This window comes from Heloderma suspectum, chromosome 6 (assembly GCF_057233095.1).
Source record: "Heloderma suspectum isolate Gila_16-S chromosome 6, 16-S_ref, whole genome shotgun sequence".
NCBI lineage: Eukaryota > Metazoa > Chordata > Lepidosauria > Squamata > Helodermatidae > Heloderma > Heloderma suspectum.
In genome coordinates this window covers 124,829,221-124,855,505 of record NC_139463.1, presented here as the reverse complement: position 1 = coordinate 124,855,505, position 26,285 = coordinate 124,829,221, and the positions used below count along the sequence as shown (strand labels likewise).

Below are 26,285 nucleotides of genomic sequence, written 5' to 3'. Positions count from 1 at the left end.
TTCCTGTCTAAACATGCACGGCATTGCACCCTCAGAGAGTCACCTCTGCCCACAGGTTGGCTTGGCCTTCGGACCGTACGGGGCAGAGCATTTTCACTTTACTTTTTTTCCCTCTAAAGCAGCTTTCCCCAACCTGGTGCCTCCAGCTGGGTGGGGATGCTGGGAGTTGTAATCTAAAGCATCTGGAGGGTGATAGTCTGGGGAAAGTTGTTCAAAACGATGATGTAAAAGGTTAGCTGGAATTGCTCCATGGCAAGGAAGTGTACTCTGTACGTGTTCAGGATCACACTGCAAGCATCATTGCACATATTCTAACAGAAGCGCTGGAAAGAGGAACTAATGGGGGTCTAGCTCTCAGGGAGTGATAAAAACTACATGACTTGAGATATCAGGAACCTATGATTGAGCGCTGCTCTATTTAAAGATAATCAGTCAAAACCCTGCCCACAGAGAACACGCATGTACCAGAAACATTTCCTCCCACACTCGATTCCTAGTTGCATATTTTCTTACGTACTTCATTGAAAAAAGTAAAAATAAAACCATCCCTAACATTCACAAAAATAGGCAGAGAAGCACTGAAGCGTATGAACCTGCCTCCAGAAGTGATATAATGAGGGCATAAGTTTGCCACTTCCACATAAAACTAGACCTGAGAAGTCAGGCCTTCCCCACTCCGTATCCCATGTGCCGCACATTATTTCCTAGATTTCTAGGTTTCTAGATTTCTCAGGTTTCCTAGATTTCTCACCCCAATAAACCACACAGACGCTCGGGGGAGAACAGAGTGGCTGAAAGGGTCCTCTCTTTATTTGTCTCTCAGGGGATGTGGAACGCCTTCACAGCCTCTTGCCTGGGCATTTGGACTCCGTGAGATGTGTTCGGTTCTGCTTCTTGGTTTCTGCCAGGGCCCCTTTGGCAAAGAGGCCTGCTCCAGGCCTCCCCGGAGACCACCGGCAGCGGTACCAGCCCCGGTATGTGAGGTACCAGCAGAGGGTAGCGATGGCGGCGCCCGCTACCTTGTGACTATATTCATAGAGATACACCACGGTGCAGGCCAACAGGAAGTTCCAGAGCGCAAGGAGGAGGACGTTGAGGAGAAAGATGAGGCGCAAGGGGACCCCAGCGGGGCAGCCCTGGGCCAGGTAGCGCCGGAAGATGGAGGTTTCTTCCACCATGAGGAGGCAACAGAAGGTGAGCAGGAAGGTGTGGCCGGAGACGTCATAACCCCGCCATCTGTGGCCCTCGCGAAGACATGTCCACTTGTCTGGAAGACTGTTCACCAATATGCCCTCAGGCACCAGGTCAAAACAGTAGCCGGTGAGATTCTCTATGAGCAGGAAGGTCTCTGTGGCACCGAGCCACACCCCAGCCCCCACCACCAGACGGGTGAGATGGCGCACGGTGAGCAGAACGCGGGAGGTCGCTAGGTACACGACCAGAAGGATGAAGCCACCCAAGAAAATGCAAGTCCAACCCCAGGCTGACCTGACAAATTTTCTGTGAGGGAACAAAAGACGCAGGAAGGCACGTTAGCAGCGACACAGACACCCACTGCCCACCTCCATCCACACCACAACTTTCCAGACCACAGCGGCTCATATACTACTTTGTATATGAAAAACTCTGTACCTACAAAGTAGTTACCAACAGGGCTAGGTGACTCAGAGAAGCGAACCAAGCTGCACACTACAGAGTAAAGGCAAGAGAAGCCCCAAAGGGCATCAGACAAACCCCAAATACAAGCCACATAACCCACCTATAAAATGTAACTCATCTGAAAACAAGTTAGAGAGGGGTATGTTTCCCCTTAACCATGTATGAGATGCATCAGCCTTTCAACTATGCCATTACATATTTTAACATTGGGAAGCCGTTTTTCAACAGATGATCAAATGTGGCAAGGAAAAAAGCCAAGGATAATGGCACAGTTGTATTCCGCCATTCACCTAAGACAGTCTCCCCCAACCTAGTGCCCTCCAGTTGTGTTGGACTACAACACCCAGCACACTGTGAGATATGGAGACCAACACATCTGGAGGGCACCTGGTTTTTTTTTGGGGGGGGTGATCTAAAAGATTCCCCATTAACTCAGGTCCTGGAGCTCAAAGATGGAATGACATCACTTGACCCCACAATGTTCGGTGGGCTGAAATGGAGATTTAGTCCTGCTGCAATGTCTTTCCTCCAAGCTGGTCTCTGGCACTTAAGCCATGCTCTGCTTCACCCACCCTGCAAACACAGACACATAAGGCTCCCAGGATCACTCACATGTTAAAGAAGTTATGATGATTGGCAAAGATCGCCCGTGGGTTCACGTAGAACTGAAGCAGAGGGCCAAAAATGACAACAACCGCTAGCCAGAGATGGTAAGCTCGCCGGAGGCACGGCACCCCCAGCAGCCAGGCATACTGGTTGCTCCAAAAATACACCAAGCCCCGGCAAAGGGATTGGGCCCAGCCGGCCGCTGTGGCCAGCAGGGAGGAGGGTTTCTTCGGCCCTGATCCCTCTGCCATCCCCCACAGATTAGCCCACTTGCACAGCGTCCCAGGGACGCCAGATGACCCTGCCCTCCTCTGCCTGGGGAGGAAGGAGACAAAAAGTCAATGGAAAAACGTCACCAAAATTGACATTTGACAACAGCTGTAGAGATCATATCTGAGTTTGGAATGAACAGCTGATTGGGAGTAGAAGAGGGGAAGAAGGAACAGCAAAGAGATTATGGGAAGAGCAGCGGAGGGGGGGGAAGAGCAGCGGAGGGAGGGGAAGAGCAGCGGAGGGAGGGGAAGAGCAGCGGAGGGGTGGGGGGGAGACATTGCCCCACAACATGTTTAGAAGCCAACCTTCCACTCTTAAAAACAACAAAGAAAACATGTAGCAGGAAGGAAATTTCAAGGACTTTTATTGACACTGACAGCAATTTGCACAAACACCCTTGCCGGATGAAAATGTGCAGACCCTCATAAAAGGGACCCCTCCTCTCCATTACATCTTGTACAAGCAACTGTATACAATTGTCTGAGAGACAATTCCCTCCTTAACTGGAGACACTAAGTCAAGGCTTTCCCTGTCTACCCCAAACTTAAAACAAGAATCACCACACTTTTTATTTCTCTTAAAAAACACATCACATTGCAGAGGGGCACAGAGGACTACCCTTGCCCTATCTCTCCCCCCCCCCCCATTATATCCACAGTGGTGGTGGGATAACAGCTCTAACAATTCCAGAGGGAGAGCTAATGACATTTGGGTAGCCTCCTGATGTACCCCCAAACTGGGACACAGAATTGGGTCTTCTTTACCTGAGCAGGAAAGGGGTGTAAACCAGGGTGATTCCTGCCGCCACCCATTGGCAAGAGACCTGCCGCTTGAGAAAGACAAAGGGGGGGGGCTGCAGGGACAAATGGCCCTTGGGATGGGAATGACAGTGGATGATGTAGAGACAATGGAGAAGCGGGAGAGACCTGGAGGCAGAGGTGAGGTAAGGACACGGGGGCGAGTGGCAGACGGAACAGAAACAGGCTGAGGGATGCAAAGGAGGAGGCGCACGTATTCCTCAGGAGAAAGCCTCCCCTTGGCTCCACAGTGCCCCTGCTGCAGCCCATTTCTCTCTTGCTCACACCACAGCTGCAGATATCCCCAGGAGATAAAAGTATCTGCAGGCTTGGGGTATCCTAGGAGGAAATGTGCCACGCATGTCACTCCAAAAGAGGAAGCAGGAGCCTTCTTTTGGGTACCTTGCACCCCCACCCCTGAGGAAGGCATTTCTCCAGGATGAGAGGAGACCCTAAAGCTGCCTAAAGATCCCCAGTCCCAAGCTTGCATTTCAAAACAGCCACCAGTCCCAGATGTCCCCCAGAACCAGGTTAACTCTTAACAAGGTACCTAGAAAGGGTTTCCACCTTCCATACAAGGTCAGTCAGCCTAATCACACAGACAAAAGAACCCAGCCCTGCCCCTGGGGGCGGGCGGGACGCAGATGCCGTCTTGTCCCCCAGAGCCAGCAAGACCCGCTGTTGGTGGGGCTGTTTTGCCTCATGATTTTGCATCCCAAGCACTGCAGACCAGGAAGAGTACAGGGCTGTAAAATGCAATCCCACAGAACCCCAGAACGACAAAAGAAACAAAAAACTAGTCCTGTTTTACTTAACCCTTCTTTACCTAATTTTCTCCCCTTGCAGCTGTCTGCCGTCAGATTCTGGCTGTCCTCAAGAGCTGCATATGGGATGCAGCTCATCTCCCCCAGCCCTCAACCCAAGTTTCAGTAACAGCTGAACAGTGACAGACCTACAGCTGGGGGCGGGGGTGAAGTTGCCCCATCCCACCCTTCCAAATGTTCCAAGGCCACAAGCAGCACAAGGTAGACTTTGCTCCTCCCACCCCCCAACAAGTCCAAAATTAAAGAACAGTGATTCTACAGCGAGAAAAGGCTACTGATCAGAGGCTCCTGAGGATCTCGGCCGCAGCTCTCTGGTGATGGGGAACTTGGGGTCCCCAAGATCATCTTCATCGTATTCTGTCTGGTGGTATTCCCACAGCCGTATGTTCCCATCCCACTGTTAGACAGACGGAGAGAGAGAGAGAGACAGGGAGAGGCTAGTTATTAATCATTTATACAGTATCTTTTAGGATCCTACAGCCTTACATAACCTGGCTCCCTCCAGATGTGTAGGACTTCAACGCCCTTCATTCCCCAGCCAGCATAATAGTCCAACACATCTGGAGGGTGCCAGTTTGGGAAAGGCTGTAGTATACGATGTGCCTTATCATTCTTAATTCAAGTAAAAAAACCACCAACAGTGAGTTCTGCTCATCCTGGAGGACAGGGAAGTCCAGAGCATGCCAGCCCCCCAAGCCATCTGGAAGAGCACAACCACCAGACCAGGGTAACTGGCTGCCTGCGTGTTTCCAGGCTTGATTCAGGGTGTTGGATTTGATCTAAAGAGCTCTCAATGGAATGCTGTTTCCCGCCTCCCAGCTGAGCGAAGCAGAGGAAGCTGCTCCAGCTGGTCCAGGGACTACAGAGGCAAGCAAGCTCCCAGAGAGCGAGCGACCAGAGCGAGCAAACAGGGGGAGCAAACAGGAGTTGGCCAGGGGAGTTGAGGAGACAAAGGAGACAGAGACTAAGAGGTAAGTGGGCTGCAGGAAGCCCAGGGGGCTGCCCTTTTTCCTTCTGAGTATCTGTGAGCTCACCAGGTGCACCTGAGAGCTCCAACTGAATTGGGGGGGTGTGGCCTGAGTACTCCCAGCAGCTGGGGGCAGGAAGCATCAGTCTGTTTCCTGCCTCCCAGCTCAGCAGAGCAGAGCAGCTGGTCCAGGGACTACAGAAGCAAGCAAGCTCCCAGAGAGCAAGTGACCAGAGCAAGCAAACAGGGGGAGTAAACAGGAGTTGGCCAGGGGAGGACAAGGGGGAGGTCAAGGGGGAGGCCCCTAACTTTTTTTTTAATTATTTTTCTTGTAACACACACTTCCACACTAGTGGGACTCTGCTTTTAACCTCTAGTGAGTAGAGGAGCAGGCACAGGCTAGTCTAGAACAATCACAAAGCTAGACACAAGAAGAGAAAAGAGTCTATGGAAGGACAAGACTCTCCAGTGGTGGTGACCTGCAAGGTTTGTGCAGTGTTTGTTTTCTTGCCTGAGAACATGACTTACACCTGCAACAAGTGCAAGTTGATCACGCTGCTGGAAGAAAAAGTAAGAGGACTGGAGCGGCGACTGTCGACCCTCCGGGGAATAAGAGAACACAAAGAGTTCTTGGACAGAATGGGGGAACTACAGCAGCAAAGTGAAGAACAGAAGCTTGAAGAGCAACAGCAAGCTAAGGCAGAAGTGGGAAACGCTGAGGTGGGGAAAAATGCAGTAGAGGATACTCCTTGGAAAAGGGTAACAGTTAGGAGAAGAACTAGATGCCCCTCTGCACCAGTGGAAGCAGTGGAGCTGTGGAACCAATTCCAGGTACTTGAGGATGAGACTGGACGACAGCCTGCAGAGGAAGAATTACAGGGGAACCTGCATGAGAGCGAGCAAGAGGCTGAAAGTCAGTCAAGCAGAGGCGATGAAACCCAGGCCTACAACAAGAAGAGTAGTAGTAGCGGGAGACTCCTTGCTGTGTGGGATCGAAACCCAAGTATGCCACGAAGACCCGTGGACTCGCCAGGTATGTTGTCTCCTGGGAGGACAGATTAGAGACGTGACTGAAAGGTTGCCTGCACTCATAAAGCCCACTGACAGGTGTCCCTTTCTTCTCATCTATGTGGGAACAAATGATACCGCCAAGCGGAGCGATGAAGAAATCACGTCAGACTTTGAAGCTTTGGGAAGGAAACTCAAGAACTTTGGGGCCCAGATAGTTTTCTCATCCATCCTTCCAGTAGTTAGAAGAGGGATAGAAAGGGAAAGAAAAATACTCTGGGTGAATGACTGGCTACGATGGTGGTGCTGACGAGAGAGATTTGGATTCTGGGACCACGGGCTATACTTCCTGGAAGATGGGCTATTGGCAAGGGATGGGTTGCACCTCACAAAGGATGGGAAGAATGTGTTTGGCCACAGCACAAAGAACTTCTTCAGGAGGGCTTTAAACTGAGGGAGATGTAAAGTTGGGGGTAACAATGGATGAAGGCTCATGCACCACAATGGAGAGAACAGCTCTGATAGCGCCCAATAATAGTCTTCAGACACATGTAGGAAGAAAGCCAGACTATGAAGCACATGGTCTTCGATGCTATATACCAAAGCCCAGAGTATGGGCAACAAACAGAACAAACTTGAACTCTTAATACAGGAGGGAAATTATGACTTGATAGGTATAACTGAGACTTGGTGGGATGACTCCCATGACTGGAATACAGTAATTGAAGGATATAACTTATTCAAAAAGAACAGGAGGAACAGAAAGGGAGTGGGGTTGCACTGTATGTGAAAAATACGTATCTCTGCACAGAAAGACAGGAGGATGAGCTTGGTAGCCCCATCGAGAGCATCTGGGTTAAAATAAATGGAGCAAAGAATAAAAGGAACATGGTGGTCGGAGTCTACTACTGGCCACCCAATCAAGAAGACGAGGATGAAACTTTTGAAAAGCAAATAGCCAATGTTTCAAGGAAGCATGATGTAGCTGTAATGGGGGACTTCAATTTCCCTGATATTTGTTGGGAGACAAAACCTGCAAAACATGGCCCCTCCAGGAAATTCCTAACTTGTGGCGGATAACTTCCTCCTACACAAAGTAGAGGAAGGAACTAGAGGATCGGCTATCCTTGACTTGATCCTAACCAACAGAGATGACTTAGTGGATGAAGTAACAGTTACAGGAACTCTGGGGGAAAGCGACCACGTTATACTTGAGTTCTTGGTTCTAAGGGAAGCAAAAGCCAAGTGTAGTCAAATGCGTACCCTGGATTTTAGGAAAGCTGATTTTAATAAACCCTGAACAATGATCAGTAAGGTCCCATTGCAAGCAACGCTAATGAGAAAAGGAGTTCAAGATGGGTGGGAGCTTTTAAAAAAGGAAATTCTCAAGGCACAATCACAAACAATTCCAACAAGAAGAAAAGTTGGAAGACAACAGAAGAAGCCAATGTGGCTTCACAAAAAGCTTAAAGATGACCTGAAAACAAAAAAGGACACATACAGGAAGTGGAAAGAAGGCCAAGCAACAAAGGAAGAGTACAGGCAGGTAGCATAGAATTGCAGGGATGGCGTCAGGAAGGCTAAAGCTGAGAACAAGGTTAGCGAGGGATGCTAAAAGCAACAAAAAGGGTTTCTTCAGCTACATGCATAGTAAAAGGCAGAGGAAAGAAATGGTTGTTCAGCTATTAAAAAAGGATGGCAAAATGATAACAGATGAGAAAGAAAAGGCAGAGGTGCTCAATTCCTACTTTGGCTCAGTCTTCTCCCAAAAGAGGGTCTATGACCCCCCTGGCAAAGGCCAAGTACAGGCTGAAGGGGCAGGATTGCAGCTTGAGATCGATAGGCATATGGTCAAGGAACACCTAATTACTTTGAATGAGATCTCCAGGGCCAGATGAACTGCATCCTAGAGTAATAAAGGAACTGGCAGAAGAACTCTCAGAACCACTGTCTATTCTCTTTGAGAAATCATGGAGGACGGGTGAAGTGCCAGATGACTGGAAGAGAGCTAATGTTGTCCCTATCTTCAAAAAGGGTAAAAAGGAGGAACCAGGCAACTACAGACCAGTCAGTCTGACATTAAGCCCTGGGAAAATTCTGGAGCAGATTATCAAGCAATCCATCTGTAAGTACCTTGAAAACAATGCGGTGATTATTTTATTATTTATTTATTTATTTAATTTCTATACCGCCCAATAGCCGAAGCTCTCTGGGCGGTTCACAAAAACTACTACTCGAAGGCAACATGGATTTGTCAAGAACAAATCCTGCCAGATGAATCTGATCTCATTTTTTGATCAGTTCACCTCCCTTGTGGACTGTGGGAATGCTGTAGACATAATATACCTCGACTTTAGCAAGCTTTCAACAAACTGCCCCATGGTATCCTGATGAGCAAACTAGCTCAAAGTGGGCTAGATGAAACAACTCTCAGGTGGATCCACAGTTGGCTACAGAATCGGACTCAAAGAGTGCTTCTCAATGGGATCTTCTCAAACTGGGGAGAGGTGACGAGCAGGGTACCGCAGGGCTCAGTCCTGGGCCCAATGCTCTTCAACATTTTTATTAATGACTTGGAGGAGGAGGTGCAGGGAATGTTGATCGAATTTGCAGATGACACAAAATTGGGTGGAATAGCTAATACTTTGGAAGACAGAAACAAAATTCAAAGTGATCTTGGTAGACTGGAGTGCTGGGCAGAAAACAACAGAATGACATTTAATAGGGATAAATGCCAAGTTCTGCATCTAGGAAAAAGAAACCAAATGCACAGTTACAAGACAGGCGATACGTGGCTCAACAACACTACAAGCGACAAGGATCTTGGAATTGTTGTAGATCACAAGCTGAATATGAGCCAACAATGTGATGTGGCTGCAAAAAAGATAAATGCTATTTTGGGCTGCATTAAGAGAAGCATAGCTTCCAAATCCCAGGAAATACTAGTTCTCCTCTACTCAGCACTGGTTAGGCCTCACCTGGAGTGCTGTGTCCAGTTCCGGGCACCACATTTTAAGAAGGATGCAGACAACCTGGAGAGGGTTCAGAGGAGGGCAACAAAGATGATCAGGGGACTGGAAACAAAGCCCTATGAAGAGAGACTGAAAGAACTGGGCATGTTTAGCCTTGAGAATAGAAGACTGAGGGGAGATAGAATAGTGCTCTTCAAGTACTTGCAAGGTTGTCACAGAGAGGAAGGCCAGGATTTCTTCTCGATCATCCCAGAGTGCAGGACACAGAATAATAGGCTCAAGTGACAGGATGCCAGATTCCGGCTAAACATCAGGAAAAGCTTCCTGTTAGAGCAGTACGACAATGGAACTAATTCCCTAGGGAGGTGGTGGGCTCTCCCACACTGGAGGCATTCAAGACGAGGCTGGACAGCCATCTGTCAGGGATGCTCTGACCTGGATTCCTGCATTGAGCAGGGGGTTGGACTTCATGGCCTTGTAGGCCCCTTCCAACCCCACTATTCTATGATTCTATGAATGGGTCCCTGGACAGCTCAGGGGGCATTTGCCCCCATCTGCACCTCCCTGCAGTCCAAAATCAGCTGAGGTGGCCCTGCGTCCACCTTACTCAGAGGCCAGGCCATCGTCTTGTTCCAGCAGGCTTTTGGTTTCATACTTTACATCAGGAGTGGGAGCCTTGTGGCCCGCCAGATGTTTTGGCCTTCAACTCCTATCACCCCTTGCTACAAGGCTGCTGGGAGTTGTAGGCCAAAATATCAGGAGGGAAACAAGTCTCCCGCGCCCTCCACCCCCCGGTTTATGTTATGCTCCTGCTGTAGGTTACTGTCAGTACCCGGAGAGCACAGAGGTGCAGGGAAGCGTGCGCTGGCCCATTCTGCCCGTCAGTTAGGGGGCTGCGGTTTGCTGGCTGGTGTGGGTTCGGGGTTGCTGTCCATGTACTACTGCAGTCTTCAGCAGTCTTCCACAACCTGACGTGCTCCAGACGTGTTGGACTTACAATTCCCATGATTGGCTGGGGGATGCTGGGAGTTGTAGTCCAGCATACTTGGAGGGCACCGGATTGAGAAAGGCTGCTCTACAGTAAGCTGCTTTGAAGATCATGCGATCGAAAGGTGGGATATAAGCAGGCTAAATAAACAGCGAAAGGCCTGCTGAAGGGGAGGCCGTGACCATGGCTGCGGCCAGGTGCACCTCCTTAAGCACATCCTCACATCATCTGAGCTGATCTCTCTCATGGCCAGCCACGGCACCTGGGACAGCAAGGAAACACTGAGGGGCCCCTCTGCAGTAGAGGGGAAGTTTGGAAGGGAGGAGATGAGCAGCAGCAACCAGGGAAAAGGAAGCCGAGAGCAGGGACTGGTCTCTCACCATCAGGACCAGATATGGCCTTGCTCTGGGGGCCAGAGGCAAGAGGTGACAGCTGTTCCTCCCCCTGCCCACCCCTGTGTCACTTCCCAATACTTGCCGAGCTGCTGACAATCTTCTCCTCGTACGGGTGCCAGCTGACGTCACGGACGCAAGCCCTGTGATTGATGAGCTTCTTCATGATAAGGCCACTCAGGAGGTCGTATACTTTGGGGTGGGGAGGGGGAGAAGAGAAGGGTAATATAGAGAAGCATCACCAGCAGTCAGCCTCCCCAAACCTGACACCCTCCAGAGGTGTTGCACTACACCAGAATCCCCCAGCCAGCTATGCAGCTGGGGGATCAGTCACACAACATTTGTTCCTTCCTGAAGTTACCTCCCTCTCAGTTCCTTGCACCACAGTCATGAAGGAGCGGAAGAGCATTTTAGTTTTCTAGACTTTTAGCTTTGCTCTTTTAAATCTGTATTTTAAATCCCTGCATTGCTGCTAGGTTTTTTTCTGGTTGTATTGTTATACTGTGGTTTTAATGTTTTATATATTAAGATCATGGCATCTGGCCCCATCACTTCCTGGCATATAGAAGGGGAAGAAATGGAAGCAGTGACAGATTTTATTTTCTTGGGCTCCAAGATCACCGCAGACGGTGACTGTAGCCATGAAATTAAAAGACGCTTGCTCCTTGGGAGGAAAGCTATGGCAAACCTAAACAGCACAGTAAGAAGCAGAGACATCACCTTGCCAACAAAGGTCCATCTAATCAAAGCTATGGTTTTCCCAGAAGTAACGTATGGCTGTGAGAGCTGGACTATAAGGAAGGCTGAGCGCCAAAGAATTGATGCTTTCAAACTGTGGTGCTGGAGAAGACTCTTACGAGTCCCCTGGACTGCAAAGAGGTCAAATCAGTCAATCCTAAAGGAAATCAACCCTGAGTGCTCATTGGAAGAACAGATACTGAAGCTGAAGCTCAAATATTTTGGCCACCTAACGCGAAGAGAAAACTCCCTGGAAAAGACCCTGAAAGATTGAAGGCAAAAGGAGAAGGGGACGGCAGAGGATGAGATGGCTAGATAGCATCACCGATGCAATGAACATGAACTTGAGAGCACTCCGGGAGACAGCGGAGGACAGGAAGGCCTGGCGTGCTATGGTCCATGGGGTCACGAACAGTCGGGACACAACTTAATGACTGAACAGCAACATTTTATATTGTTTTATTGTGTGCTCTTTGGTTTTAATTTTTGTGAACTGCCCAGAGAACTTCGGCTATTGGGCAGTATAGAAAGAAAGAAAGAAAGAAAGAAAGAAAGAAAGAAAGAAAGAAAGAAAGGAGTTCGCTGTCCTCTCCTGCACCCAAAGTGGATATTTCCAACTCCATCCCTTCTGCCTCAGATATCAAGGTTGGCCCTGCCCACACCTAGCATCCCCATCAATTTATAAGCCCTGTTTATGTACGTGGCCCTTTACAAAGCAGAAGAGGACAGGACCCTGCCCTGAGGAGCGTACAGGCAAAGGTTCAACTCCTGGGAAACAAGGGAAGGGGAACGACAAACAGGAAAGCAAGAGGCGATGGTTTCAGATTCACATGCTTGGGGTTAGTTGTGGACTCGGCTGTAGTGTACACTGGAATGATGGAAGTTGTGGTCTAATGCCGGGCTGGGGAAGGCTGCATTAGCGGGTGGCAGCAAGGGGGCCATGGGAAAGGGTTTGCAGAAGAGGTGAGTTTGAAAAGTGATGTGAAGGAAGATTGGCAGGGGTCATGCCAGTATGCTGGAAGGACGTTGCAGGCATAAGGGGCAGCAAGGGGGCAAGCGGGGAGGGGGCTGAGGAGCAGGGAACCTTTGGATAGCTGGGGGCAGTAACGCTGGAGGAGCGAAGGGCACAGGCAGCAATGTAATGTCTCTGCTCTCATACACTAATACATGTGTTGGGGGGAGGGACAAAATCACGGAGGGCTTTGAAGGCAACAGAGGAACTGGTGCTGCAGCCAGGAGCTGATAGGAGTCTACAGGGAGATTTAAGTGGTGGGATTACATAATCACATTAATAAGATACTCCCAAAAATACACCTCTGATTTGATCATGAAGGTGGTACTTGCATATTATACATATTTAAGTAAATGAAAAAAACCTTCCAAGAGACCCCCAGGCACGAACATTTTGTATATCTCTTGTCTCTCCATGTTATCCTCATAAACCTTGTCCAAATATCTCAGTCACCCCTCGTCCCCTTATTTGAGAGAACGTTTCATTTCTTTACATTCTCTCCCTCTCCTCCCGCTACTGCCCCAACATACTGACATGACCCGTTCCCTCCTTCCTCTCACTGGACAAGCTCCTCAGGAGCCTTCTGTACCACAGGGCGAGGCTTTCTTGAAATAGTGGTCACTTCCATGCCCATCTTGATGGCCATAAGGGCAAGAAACTTATTTCAAACGAGATAAGGGTTTTTCCCCCCTGCCAGGAGGCCAAATTCTGTCTTCAAGCAAACTGTCGTACTTCTGCAGAAAGATGGAACGCCTGCCCCCTCGCCCACCTCCCTTCTCACCCGGGCCACTCCCTCCCCTCTTCATACAGCCCTGCCCCCTCTGTTCTCGGGTCACTCACCTACTACCTTGCCTGTGGAGCAGCCGCTGTAGATATACTGCTGCCCAGTACTATGAAGTGGCGAGAAACGGCAGCGGATGAGCGTGTGCAGCACTCCGTGGCCCCGGTATGTCATGAGGGAAGTGTCACCCGGAAGCTTCGACTTGCGCCGTGCTGGTGAGGGGAGGCAAGGAGAGGGGGTGAGGGATGCCTCCCCTCCATGCCTTCCATCCCCTCCTGTCAGAAATGCCCAGGGGGTTCCCCACCCCATCCTTCACTTCTCTACTCCCCGCACATGCCTCCGAGGCCGCCCACCTTTTTTGGGCACCTGCTGCCAGCGATAATCCCAGTTCTGCTGGGTGACAGCTTGGCGGGACGCCTCGAGCCCCTCGTTGCCCGAGAACTTTCGCATGTCCCACAGCTTAATGGTCTGGTCCTTGGAGTTGGAGATGAGGTACCGGGCATCGCCCTGGAGGGAAAAGGGGCATGGATGACAGCTGCTGAAGGAACCACTCATGCTCAAGAGGCCCTCCCTGGGCTAGACGTACAACGAAAACTTTCCTCTGCAGGACAGACATCTACAGAGGACGACTCACTGCCACTAAAGGAATCTTACATTTTAGTTCCTCTGGCTTCTCCTCAACATGATAAACATATGTACACACCCATTCAGGCCCCTTAGAGGAATATATGGTCCAACAAAATATATGAACACTCAACAGTCACTGTGATTTCTGTCACGAGTGCAAATGGACTTCATTGAGCATCAGTCCAGTGCCTTGAACCGCACCCTCTGGATTGTTTTTTTTAACAGTATCAACAATCAGTGCAGCCCCTCCACCCCACCCCGTTGAGAAGGATAGCCGTAAAAGGGCACAGATCCTACACAGTTTGGCCCAGATAATCTTTCTGGTTAAATCCAATGCTGCTATCGTCACTGTGAGGATTCATTAGGCCAGGAGGAGAAGAAGGCCTTTGCCTACTTTGCTGTCTATGAAGGTGATGCCATCCTGATGGCCGGCCAGGATCCCCACTGGCCGGGGGTCGTCCTCTCTCATGGTCCGACGGTCCCACACTTTGCAGATGGCGTCATCGCCCCCGGAGAAGAGAATGTGGGAGCTGGTGTCAGCAAAGGCCACGGCATTCACGTCGTCTTCATGGGACTCGAGCTGCGGGGAAAGTGGAGGCTTAGCGCAAGGAAAGGAAACGACATCTCCTAACAGGGTGGTAGGCAGGCAGGCAATGCCCTGCCAAAACCTGATGTACGTTTGGACACAATAGAGCAGCGTTTCCCAGCCTGGTGCCCTCCAGATGGGTTGGACCACAACTCACATAATCCCCCAGCCAGCTATTGCAGTCCAACCCATCTGGAGGGCATCGGGTTGGGGGAGGCTGCAGTGGAGCGTTGAACTGTGCGCCAGGAGCAGCTTAATGTCCTGTGAGAGAACCGCTAGAATGTAAATATTTCAAATTAAGGGCTTTTGGCCTCAAGGGGAGGGACCACTGCTCAGTGGTGCAACACACGTGTCCCAGGTTCAAGTCCTAGCATCCCCTGCTTAAAAAAGGGTGAGATCGTCAGCGATGGGAAAGCACCACCCTTGTCCTGGGGAGCTGCTGCCAATCTGAGATGACAGATAATGGGCTCGATGGGACAAATGCTCTGACTTGGTATGCAGCAACATCCTGTGGTCCTACAGGAACCCAAAGCACCTAATCCCAATTTGTAAGGAAGCTGGCTGTTATCTCTTTGTGTGCTTTGTGGCACTAGCCTCCAGCCTCTGCTGGAAGGCAAGCAATTTAGTGCATTTCTGCACATACTGGGTGTATCTCAACAATCCAGTCATTGCCAATGCAGAATTAAACACTTACACCCAATGCTGGAGAAGGCACAGAATGCTACAGATGGGGAAGAGATGAGGCAGGATGGAGCACTCAAGGAAAGAGACCTAAAAGGGTCTGTGGAGCTTGTCCTAAGGGGACTCTGTTTTGAAATAAGGTTCTTCACACCACTGGATGGGGTGCTTTGGCTACACCACTCCTCGCAACCATTTACCCAATTATTGGGATATGTGGAATTAATTGTTTGGTTCAAGTGCTATGAAATGGCCTGGAACCTTCCGACAGCAGTTGAAATTATAGTTGCCGGTCACTGGAGAAGTTGCAATGTTCCACCATTGAATCATGGTTCCTTAAGACAGGGAACACAGGAGAAAAGGCGAGTGACAAAGGTAAATTCAAGTTAAGAAATGAGAGAAAACAGATTTTTCAAACTGCTTGGCTTACCCTTTATAAGTTTTATAAAGGGCGGAGAGAGAGATCTAGAAGAGGCCAGAAAGGAAATAAGGTACAGAAGGGAGAGGCACATTTTCTGAGACCCAGAGAGGCAGGAACAGGAAGTGGGTGGGTGGGGAAGTGGAAGAGAGGCACACCACAGGAGTGTCAGGTCCCAAAACATAACTACCTTGAGCGTCCGCTTATTCTGTTCCATGTCGAACACGTAGACGCAGCCATAGTTGGCCCTAGGTTTAAAACCAAAATGGAGTGGGCGGGAGAACAAATACAATGCAGGCGGGCAGGGTGGGCGGAAGGGAAGGACAGGAAAGCCAAACCGGCCAATGGACTCAAGGCCGCATTTTCACATGAGAGAAGAGTGCCTGTAAAGCATGTGATCAGTGGAGGCTGGTGGCTGCTATGCCAGTGGGACAGTGAATCCGCTCCAGGTTTCAGTCAGAGCCAGTCAGAACTCTAAGGGAGCTCTCCAAGGTGTGAAGCAGTTGTTCGGACTGAAACCTGGAGCAGATCTGCCGCCCCACTGACACCAGAGCCACCAGCCACATAGAGTTCATAGAATCATAGGGTTGGAAGCAGCCTACAAGACCACTGAGTCCAACCCCCTGCTCAGTGCAGGAAGCCTGATTCCCAGGCAGTCTCCCATCCAAGTACTAACCAGGGCTGACCCTGCTTAGCTTACGAGATCAGGCGCATCCAGCCCTTCAACTGCACTTAATGTGTTCTAACTTAACTAGGGTGCCTTTTATCCCACCTTCGGATAGAAAAAAAGACATCAAGGAAGCTTACAGAACAAAAGAACTTGATCTGCATTGCTTCCTTCTGCCACCGAAAAGGAGGGAAGAATGGATTGTCAATCCTAGCCAAGCAAAAGGAAGGGAGGCCTTGCTTTCTTGCCTATCCCTCTGATGCAGCCAGATGAAATGGGTGTAGGTAGGCCGAGTTCTTAGAAGGGAGGGGTCAAAAACAGGATTCTCAGAATCCTCTTGGCCAAGGGGGGCAAGGAGGATGGGAAAGAGGTTAGAAGATCTACATCATTATAGAACAGGGGTGAAGAACCTCTTTCAGTCCAAGGGCCAAATTCTACTCTCGGGGACCACATTCCAGTGGTGGGTGGAGCCAAAGGAAAAGGGGCAGGGCCAAAAATACCAGCATATTGTAGCTAAAAGCTCTTACTGCTGGGAACTAAGCCTTAGGGGAGGTATTCCAATATTTAGAATATTTAGGTATTTAGAATGGGGGAAAGCTACACAAAAGCTGGGAAACCACAAACTGAAAGGGGGTAGGCCCAAGGGAAGGGACATGGCCATCTATGGAACTGCGGAAGGCCAGATTTGGCCTCCAGGCCCAAGGTTCCCCATCCCTGCTATAGAAGAACCACGTATTTCCTGCATAGACTATATCCAGGTGTCTCCTTAGCCAAAGCACAAAGGGTTTACACACACTATGCATTGTGGGTAATGGGATGGCTTTGGGAAGGGATCAGACAAACGGCTAACTTACCCGCCAAGTACTTCCCTTCCATCCGAGGAGACTGCAAGTGAAAAGACAGCAAAGCGGCGCTCGTCAGGCCTGTGAAGAGAAGAACATTGGAACCAGATGTAGGACCGCTTTTATTCAGCTAAGGTGGCTGGGGTGTCTTTGTTACCTCAGATCCAATGCTGTGTGAGCATCACTCTCACCATAGATGTTGCAGATGTGAACTAAGGAGAGAGAGAAAAGGTCAAGGGGGTCAGCGAGTTAATGCTTTCTGTGGGGTCAGGGACTCACATGGGACACATGGGAGTCACACTCACTATAGTCTGACCAGCTGGAATAGAGGAAATGAGCTCCATCAGGACTGAAGGCTACATCCAGTACGCTCCAGCCCACATCTCGGGCTTTGATGCTCCGGAACTCCCGAAAGGCTCCATAGGCGCAGTCATATAAGCGGATTCTCTGATCTGGAGGAGGAACGGGAAAGGGAACAGAAAAGGTTCTAACCCACAATGCCTAGAAGGGAAGCATGTTATCCTTAACGAAGAAGATGCTTCATTATCCTGTCTTTCTTCATCTACAGTAATCTAAGTAGTTGACTTAACACCAAGGAAGACAACCAGGGAGTTATCTTACAGTGTTTTACTGTGAACACCAGTGGATTCCAGGAGTTTGTTCACTGAACTACAGTGGCTGTGGAAAATGGAATGCCACCTTTGGTTAAGGGTGAAAGTAACCTAAGAAGAGCTGCGCTAGATCAGAGAGGAGGCCTAGCTAATCCAGCAAACTGTTTCCACTGTGCTTAACCAGATACTTATGGGAAGCCCACAAGCAGGACAAGAGCACAAGTGTACCCTCCTGCTATCCTTTTAAAATGGGGAAGGCAGAATCTCTAGGCTGTAAACTGGCAACACAGCCTGTCAACCATGATGTTCACCCACCAGCTTACGAACCATCACTGTCTAGGCCAGAAGCTAGTCACAGCTGATCAACTGAAGATTATTGGCTAATATACCAGTCGCCACCCATACGTTAAGTCTTTGATATAGACAGAAGGAGCTTGGGAACCTGAGTTTGTTTACTGCCTTTGTGAAATGCCTAAGTCATTAAGGGTGCAAAAATGCTGGTTGGGGAATGCTGGGAGTTGTGGGACTTTTTTCTGCCTAAACCTGCATAGGATTGCACCCTTAAATATAGAACTCATCTGAAGGAACCAACTTTGAAAAAACTGTGCAGAATTTCCTCAAAGGGGACAAGGTGAGGGAACAGTTTCCCTTTTTGTGCAATATCAGTTAAATTGCAATGAAGTTTAGTGTTGATAAATAAGGGCTGGCTGGGGAATGTGGGAGTTGTAGGACTTTTTTCTGCCTAAACATGCACAGGATTGCACCCTAAGTCTTGCTGTCCTTGGCTATTTCAGATATAGTAGCCCCACAGGGGACAGTGATATTTTGCAGCCCAAAACTGCTTATCTATTCCCTACAGTGCAAGGAAAGCATTTTTGCTTGGAAGGACCTTGATGGGCAGCATTCTAGAACATTCTAGAATTGCTACCCATAATGCCAATTGCCTGAACTATCGAAAAAGTGTCTGAAGAGAATTCTGGGATGACCCCGACAATACCAAACAAGGAAGCTAGTGTCAGGTAGGAACTGTAAAAGAACAAGAACACTAAAAATTGCAAGGTACCTTGACAAGCAGACATAAAAAGCTGTCCATCATGGGAATAGATCCCACAGAAAGCCTTCTGGGCGTAGGAGTCTGTGAAGGCCAAGTGGTTGGGGAGAAAGCTGGAAGAGGAGCAAAGATTAGCTTTTGGTTACTACGGAACAGGTTCTTCCCGAAACTCATTTGCCCTCATCTTATCTAGGGCTTGACCCCCAGGTCTCCCATGCCAGATACTCACTGTGACACCACCCGCGAACACTCCCCAGGAGAGAAGCTGCTGTTCTGACAAAGACCACGCTCCCTCTGTGGGGGTGGGAAGAGAGAGAAAAAAGGTCAAGCAACTCACAAGGTCTGGATCTCAGCCACAGCAGGGATGGGAAGCCTTTCTTTGGCCCCTGGCGGGCAATCTGTTGGTGGCCACATGCCAGTGGTGAGCAGGGTCAGAGCCTGAACTGACTGTATGCAGACGGCTTTTGAAACCTGGCCAAGGCTGCCCACCCCTATATTAGAGGAGAAATTAGGGAAAACAATCCAGAACAGGCAACAGCCCAGCCCAGTGTCCCACCTGGCCACAGGAGAGAACCATGTTCAGATGGCAGTCAGTCGAACTGCCTCAGAGCTTGCCTGTCCCTTTTTAGTACCAAGGTGGCTGGCTAGGATGCAGCTCCTGCACCTCACACACCCTTCTTCCACTAGTTCATTCACCCACTTTGCACATTTTGCCCCGAGCAGACAGGAGCACCATGGCAGCTGAATCCTTCCCTCTGGCCTTGGCCCTTCTTCAAAGGGGCAGGCAGGATCTCTGGGTCACAAGCTGGCAACCCAGCTTGTCAGCCATGGTGTTCTCCCAGCTGCTTACAGCTGATTGCCGTCTCCAAGCATAACCGACCTCACAAGGATTGTCGGGGAGATGAAAATAAATGATATAAAGATATTATGATGAGCCAGCAGGGGAAGGGCGGATGTGGGAGACCTGGTTTCAGGTTTCTCCTCTGCCATGGACTCATGTGATCTTGGGCTTGGTACACAGCCTCACTGGGCCGTTGTTTTTTTGATTATACATATCGCCAAGCACATATCCAATTAGAGTAAAACGCCACAGACCAAGGGATCAACAGGAGTAACCACACAGTGAGCTGTTCTAACACAATGGGCCCAGATATTCAAATTATCAGCAGGGAGAGAAAACAAGAAAAAGGACATTTTAATGTTTTCACTCCACTATGTTCAGCCCACAAAGGAACATCCACAGCAACCTACAAAATGAAAATTAAGCTAAAAAGGTAAAGTAACAAAGAAAAACTGGAAGCCACAACAACTCTTAAAATATCAACTGTGGGGGTTTTAAAAAGCCAAAGTTCTGAAAGAAGGAAGGACTTTGCTACTCAGCCGAAGGAAACTAGCCAGAATGCCCTCCAAGCACAGCTCGCTAGAGAAGTAGTTCAAAGCGAAGGGACCACCACCAAGGAGGCTCAAGTCCTCGTTGCCTTTATCCACACCTCCATGAATGAGGGCATCACCAGCATAGCATCCTCTGAAGGGCCAAGAGCATGCCGTGGGGAAGTTGATGGAAGGATGGAGTCCTTTCCTTTAGATATCCTGGACCCAGATCCCAAGCTCATTTGCTGACCAGGACTCTGCCTAAACATGTGAAGCAACAGTAAGTAGAATTTGCCTCTGTGCAAGTGCAGAGTGTATTTCAACTGCATCTGAATGTAGAGCACAACTTCAGATCAGAGGCACCACATCCAGACAGGACTGATGCCCAGCTCCTCTCTTTTCCAAAATTAGACACTGCCTGGAACTGCTGGACACCAAAAGGCCTGCTTCCTAGCTCCAACCCTGTGCATCCCTGCAGCTTGAAGCCATGAGAAGCTAATCCCTTCCTAGCCTAATTTTGACTTCCCAAAGAAGTTAACAGGGCACCTGGCAAAGTAGTCTGGGGATGCTATGGTCAGCTTGCCCCAAACCCAGCCTGCCTGTCGCCAACTGGATGCGTGTTTTGATCTCGTTGCACTCTAGTTCACGGGTGTCTGGCGTCAAATCCACTGCAGAAGACAGAAATAAAGAGAGAGAGATCAGAGAGATGAGAACAAGAGTCCCAACTGTTCTGCTGTCCCTGCTTTACCCTGATAGCACCACACATTTCCAAAGCTATCTTTGTAGCCATGAGGATTAGGTACTTTATTTATTTTTAAATGCAGAGATTTTCAGGATGCTGAATTCTGCGTCCAGTGCCAAATTCTGTGCTTACATGGAATTATAAACCACATACAGCACTGGCTGGGACCCACTAGATTCCAGGCCCCTTCAAACTTAGGGCTGAAAAAAGCTTAACTCTCAGAATCCTCAGGTCTGATCTTCCATCAAGCTGCCCACCAGCAATTGGATTTGGAGCTCAGCAGTCATACTAATAACCTCGATGTACTACTACTATTTAAATCAGGGGAAAACAACCCCCAGCCTGTGGGCCTAGTCTATCCCGGAAGAAGTTCCAGTCCAGCTTATGGTGCTTCTCCGGGTCACCATGCCCCATTCACTTCACCGTGTTGCCCCACCCACTTCCCTAAAATCATCCTTTGATCTCTTTCAGGATCACCAATCAGTGATCGCTCCTTTCCCCCTTCTATCTAAAAAACTATTCTTAACAAGAAGAGTTCCACACCCTCTGGGTGTTTATGGGGACCTTCAGTAAAAAGAGAGGACTTTCCCAGTAACTTCTGGTCACTCGGCACTCTCCTCTGCCCGCTTCCATCCTCTCCTGAAGTCCCCAAAGTCTTTCTTCTGTCCTGTAAGTGTCCTTTTCATTTCCAAAACAGCAAAAGTGGGGTGGGAGTATGATTACTGGGGTTGAATGAGCTGAGTCATGGCTAAATCACTGCATTTCTTTCTGTAATTGTTGGAAACGGCAGTTGGGGTGGGAAGCTTGCATTCAGTTTGGTTTCTACTGTGCAGAGCTTGCTGCAGCTTACTTCCAAGTAAACCTACATGGAACCGAGTTGTGCTCCCAATGGCTTTGGCTTACTTCTGAGCAAACATGCATACAGTACATTGGTAAGAGCTAAAAGAAATTATTCCAGTAAAATTAAAAAATAAACTGATTCTGCCTCTTTAACTCCACCACTGCGAATGTGTCCCCCGAGACCCTTCCAAGATTTGGGCCCAGAATGGCTCCCCACCCTTGATTTAAACCTTGCAAAGCATGCCTAACTAAGCCACACATCCTTAGTTTCTGCAAAAAGAAGTCTTGGCTAGTACCTGGGGGTTTATACTGATCTCCTAGCCGCCCTTCCCATGCACTGTCATTATCGTCGTCAGAGTCGGAGAGTGCCTGGAACACCCGAACGCTGGCTGCTTCCCTGCCTTGCATCAGGTGGAACTGTCCTCTGGGTAGGGTGGGAAGAAAAACGTATGAGGGATGACTGACCCATTTTATTGCACAGACCAATCCCCCACATCACAACTCATGTGCAATGAAACAGTCAAGGAATTATTTTAGCTGAAGCTTATGTACCCAAGGATCAAATTGGGGGTGCACAAACTTTGCATAACTCTTCAAGGGTATGCCCTCCCCAGCAAAACTCAATTTTTAAGAGGTTATGGTCTATATTTGGATAGGCCACAACCATTATAAAAACCTAAGGTGGAGGAAGAGGGTAGTCCAGAAAGGAGTCATGATATTTTATTGATTTCCCATACCAAGGCTGGGAATCAATACAGAGCATAGAGTGGCCCTGACTTTACCAAAGGGAAACAAATTAAACAAGAGATTGCAAATGGAAGGGATGGAAGAGGTCCCAATCTGTTTAGAACAGCCTTCCCCAATCTGTTACCCTCTGGATGTGTTGGACTGCAACTCCCATACTTTTTAAAATAGATTTATATTTCTTAAAGTATCCCAGAGTGTTTTGTGGCCCACCCACAGTGACATCTGCAAAGAGGGCTGTAGAAACCACACATGAAGGAGTTCTCTTTCTATGCGACTCTGAAGACTGACTAGATCTTTCTCAGGACTGGGACACAGCACCTCTCAGAACCTTCCAAGTAAGTAGTTACATACTCTGCCCTTCACATGTACTTGTCTCTCTTTTCCCCTTTACCTGGAAGGATACCTAGAATCATGATGCTATGTGTAGAACCTTGTTGTAAAAAACCTAGAAACGTCTCTCATTCTGTACAATATATGTGCGACTGAGGTCCCAAAAATATTTTAACACCAAAGGCATATGCAGAAGTGCTGCCTTGAACTAGTTTTACACAAGAGAATACAAAGCATCCTCCACTTTTAGGGAAGTGGCCATTTTGTTGTTCAGTCGTGTCCGACTCTTCGTGACCCCATGGACCATAGCACGCCAGGCCTTCCTGTCCTGCGCTCTCTCCCGGAGTGTGCTCAAGTCCATATTCATTGCATCGGTGATGCTATCTAGGTATCTCATCCTCTGCCGTCCCCTTCTCCTTTTGCCTTCAATCTTTCCCAGCATCAGGGTCTTTTCCAGTGACTTTTCTCTTCGCAAAGTGGCCATTACATAATAATAATATGTAATAATAATACACTCCATCACAGTCTGGTATGACCTCCCCTCAACTGAGAAGCCATCCCAACTGATTAGCAAAACAGTTAAAAGCTAAACAGTGACCCCGATCTCAAAGAATAAATGCACTCTTCCAATCTACTCCTTCTCTGTGCTTTTACAAGCAACCCTTAACATTCAGACACACTGCCTGCATCATTAAATACACCCATATCTCCTTACAAATATGATGTACTCCCTTCCCAGATACACACAACCTAACTTTAAAATCTTAGCTCCATGCAAAAGCACCTCAAGGGAAAATCAACCAAGATTGGATTTTCCTGTGGAGTCTCATAAGACTCTAGACCAAACTCCACCAGATTCCACTTACTGGGAAAACTAGGCTCTCTTTGTCCAGATTAACAGACCAGACAGGAAAGGCACAACCAGTTCCTCTCCATATCCTGTCTTGCAATTCTGCATAGGACTCCCCTGCCTGAGGCCTCCCTGGGAGAAATCCCCCATATCCCATCCTTGACCTTCTTATGGTGATCATTTTATTTGCTTGTAGGACAATATTTACATTAAAGGAAATTTCTAATCAATGTACTGTATATTATGACTGCATACTGAAGATTTACCTTTCTGGAAGTGCTTGTTGGAACATGTACAGTTTCAGTACAGCTGTGATCAGTAGGCACTGAAAACCCAGAAGGGTTGGCACCTGTCTAATTCTTACTTGTAGGGAATTCCAGAGTGGGTGCTAAGATACTAAAGACCCTATTCCAAGCCTTCACTGACCAGACTGCCGGAATCTTAGGTACCACCAGGTGATTATCATTTTGATCTGGAAGGGGGTTTCATGTCCTGCTTGTAGGTTTTTGATGGGCAGCTGGCAGGCTGCTTTGTGAACAGAATGCTGGTCCCTTGGTCTGATCCTGCATGTCTCTTATGTTTTTACATTCTTACAGTCAGGAGCAGCATCCACTGCCGAGACATCCCCCATATCCATCATTTGACTGAAAAGGGGGGCGGGGGGGTGAGTTACCTGCGCAGTAGATATGCCAATACCTGGGCCAGATCCACATCCTCGTCGTCTTCTTCCTCACTGCGCAGGCTCCCTGAGTCCCTTTGAGACCAGCTGCCCTGGTTATCCCGGCTCCCCGAGCCAGCGTTGCTACTACTGCGGGAGCCCATGTCTTACGGCATTCTCCAGGTTTGTGCCAGGTATGTACTGAGCCTCCTTGTGTTCAGTAACCAAATGAGGACAGGGGGGATGAGTTCTTCCTGAAAAGGAAAATCCTGAGCCACTAATCAGAGAACTTTTTACATGGCGGGAGGGAGTGTTTTCCTCTTGTAGCATGGCCCTGCCACTTACCAATCAACCCCCTCCTTACTCAGGATGCAGTCTCGCTCTTTTAACATACTACAGCTCCCCTCCAATCAGAGCTTTTGACTCAGCTCTGCAGCTTCCAGAAACCAAAAGAAACTCTCCCTTGTTTCCATGAGACACCCATTGCTTTCCATACTCTTAACTCAGCCCCTGCCCATCTTCACCAATCACCGCTTTCTGTACTGAAAGGGCTTACCGGCTCCCTTCAGTGCATAACCCCACATTAGTGAGGGGCCTATCTAGAAATTACCACCGCTGTTTCCCACCGAGCTTGCAGAGCGTTTTCCTACATCCATCAATATACCGCAGCCGCAGGCCTCCAACCAGGAGCCAGTATATCAACTACACAAATTAAAGGTGCTTTTCAGGCGTTTGCAGCCTGCCAGCCAATGGGCATGCCCCATGTTCACGGCTTCTCCAATCAGCAGTTCCCATTCAGGGGGGACACTCTTGCTACCCCCTCAACATTCTACCCAAACTACCCAGTCTCACCACCAATCAGAACGCCTCTCGCATTACTTTTCGTTCTTACCGAACTGCTCCCCTCCTTGTCGCGTGCAGCCCGACCAATCAAAAGCTGCTACTGCTGGTGCCCCCTCCCTTCCCGTGAGCGCGAGACCCTCCTCACCACTCCAACGGCCGCCGCGCGAGGCCTTGTTTACATCTTAAGGAGACAGCCGCCCCTAACAGGACTGGAGTAGAGAGGGGGCGGGGTAAGCCGGCGGCTAATTGATTGGCTACTAGTCACTACCCCGTGTGGGTCATCTTAGGGCTTTAAAGAGCTTTGCGCTTGTTTGATTGGCTGCTATGATTCCTTCCTCGCTCGAAGTGGGGGCAGAAAATAGCGTCTAGCCAAAAGCCAAGTGATAAGGTAAGCGAGTCACTGATTGGGCAAATAAGTGGATGACTCGACAGAAAGGCGGACGATGGGCTGAACAGTCGCTCTCGGATTGGCTCCATGTAGCTTGACTGACAGTTTGTGTTGTTGATTGACGTCTCCGATGGGAGGCGGGCTCGTGAGGCGGATTCGTAGTCTCTAATTGGGTACTGTTGAAGGTGGGCCCTGAGGGCGCAAACAATAAAACCACAACGCAGTTCCACCTCCTTCTTTAGCCCGATCCTTTTACACTCCGCGTGCAACCACCAAACTGTTCAATGTAACATTGTTCAGGAGGCAGCAACTCAATCCATCCCAAAGAAAAAGAAATGCAAGAAAGCCGAGTGGCTGTCTGATGAGGCTTTACAAGTCGCTGAGGAAAGAAGGGAAGCGAAAAGCAAGGGAGAAAGGGGAAGATATACCCAACTGAATGCAGAGTTCCAGAGAATAGCAAGGAGAGACAAGAAGGCCTTCTTAAATGAACAATGCAAAGAAATGGAGGAAAACAACAGAATGGGAAAGACTAGAGATCTTTTCAAGAAAATCGGAGATCTCAAGGGAACGTTTTGTGCAAAGATGGGCATGATCAAGGACAAAGAAGGCAGGGACCTAACAGAAGCAGATGACACTCAGAAGAGGTGGAAAGAATACACAGAAGAACTATACAGGAAAGATCTGAATGTCCCTGATAGCCATGATAGTGCGGTCACTGAACTTGAGCCGGACATCCTAGAGAGTGAAGTCAAGTGGGTCTTAGGAAGCATTACTAACAACAAAGCTAGTGGAGATGACAGTATTCCAGCTGAGCTATTTAAAATCCTAAAAGATGATGCTGTTAAAGTGCTGCACTCAATATGCCAACACATTTGGAACACTCAACAGTGGCCACAAGACTGGAAAAGGTCAGTTTACATTCCAATTCCAAAGAAAGGCAACACCAAACAGTGTTCAAACTACCACACAATTGCTCTCATTTCACATGCCAGCAAGGTGATGCTCAAAATCCTAGAAGC

General features: G+C 48.8%; 2 protein-coding genes across 8 annotated transcripts; both read right to left on the bottom strand.

The window, feature by feature from the left end:
• Positions 1-789: 789 nt before the first annotated feature.
• On the bottom strand, positions 790-25,089 carry DCAF11 (DDB1 and CUL4 associated factor 11). Of its 7 annotated transcripts, XM_084806532.1 has the most exons (16): positions 24,928-25,089; positions 24,051-24,289; positions 21,747-21,874; positions 20,415-20,536; positions 18,727-18,791; positions 18,510-18,610; positions 17,141-17,287; positions 16,993-17,047; positions 16,848-16,916; positions 15,517-15,574; positions 14,039-14,224; positions 13,371-13,524; positions 13,077-13,229; positions 10,572-10,678; positions 4,419-4,556; positions 790-1,500 (listed from the first exon to the last, which is right to left on the bottom strand). In XM_084806532.1, the coding sequence occupies exons 2-15, from the start codon at positions 24,197-24,199 to the stop codon at positions 4,431-4,433; spliced, it is 1,620 nt and encodes a 539-aa protein (XP_084662658.1). In that variant the 5' UTR covers positions 24,200-24,289; positions 24,928-25,089; the 3' UTR covers positions 790-1,500; positions 4,419-4,430. The 7 variants fall into 7 exon arrangements, with proteins under 7 accessions (XP_084662658.1, XP_084662660.1, XP_084662656.1 ...); XM_084806534.1 differs by lacking the exon at positions 790-1,500 and having other exon boundaries at positions 2,886-4,556; positions 24,074-24,304; XM_084806530.1 differs by lacking the exon at positions 790-1,500 and having other exon boundaries at positions 2,886-4,556.
• FITM1 (fat storage inducing transmembrane protein 1) lies at positions 840-2,604 on the bottom strand. Its single transcript, XM_084806547.1, has 2 exons — positions 2,272-2,604; positions 840-1,500 (listed from the first exon to the last, which is right to left on the bottom strand). Exons 1-2 carry the CDS (start codon positions 2,514-2,516, stop codon positions 840-842), a joined length of 906 nt encoding a protein of 301 aa, XP_084662673.1. The 5' UTR covers positions 2,517-2,604.
• Positions 25,090-26,285: the final 1,196 nt, after the last annotated feature.

Bases quoted from the DNA above. Each gene is read 5' to 3' on its own strand.
- FITM1 (XM_084806547.1), bottom strand. From the start codon at position 2,516: ATGGCAGAGGGATCAGGGCCGAAGAAACCCTCCTCCCTGCTGGCCACA. The intron at 1,501-2,271 runs GTGAGTGATCCT...GTTCCCTCACAG, and splicing joins CATCATAACTTCTTTAACAT to AAAATTTGTCAGGTCAGCCT.
- DCAF11 (XM_084806532.1), bottom strand. From the start codon at position 24,199: ATGGGCTCCCGCAGTAGTAGCAACGCTGGCTCGGGGAGCCGGGATAAC. The intron at 18,611-18,726 runs GTGAGTATCTGG...CTCCTCTTCCAG, and splicing joins TGTTCGCGGGTGGTGTCACA to CTTTCTCCCCAACCACTTGG. The intron at 15,575-16,847 runs GTAAGTTAGCCG...TTTTAAACCTAG, and splicing joins GGAAGGGAAGTACTTGGCGG to GGCCAACTATGGCTGCGTCT.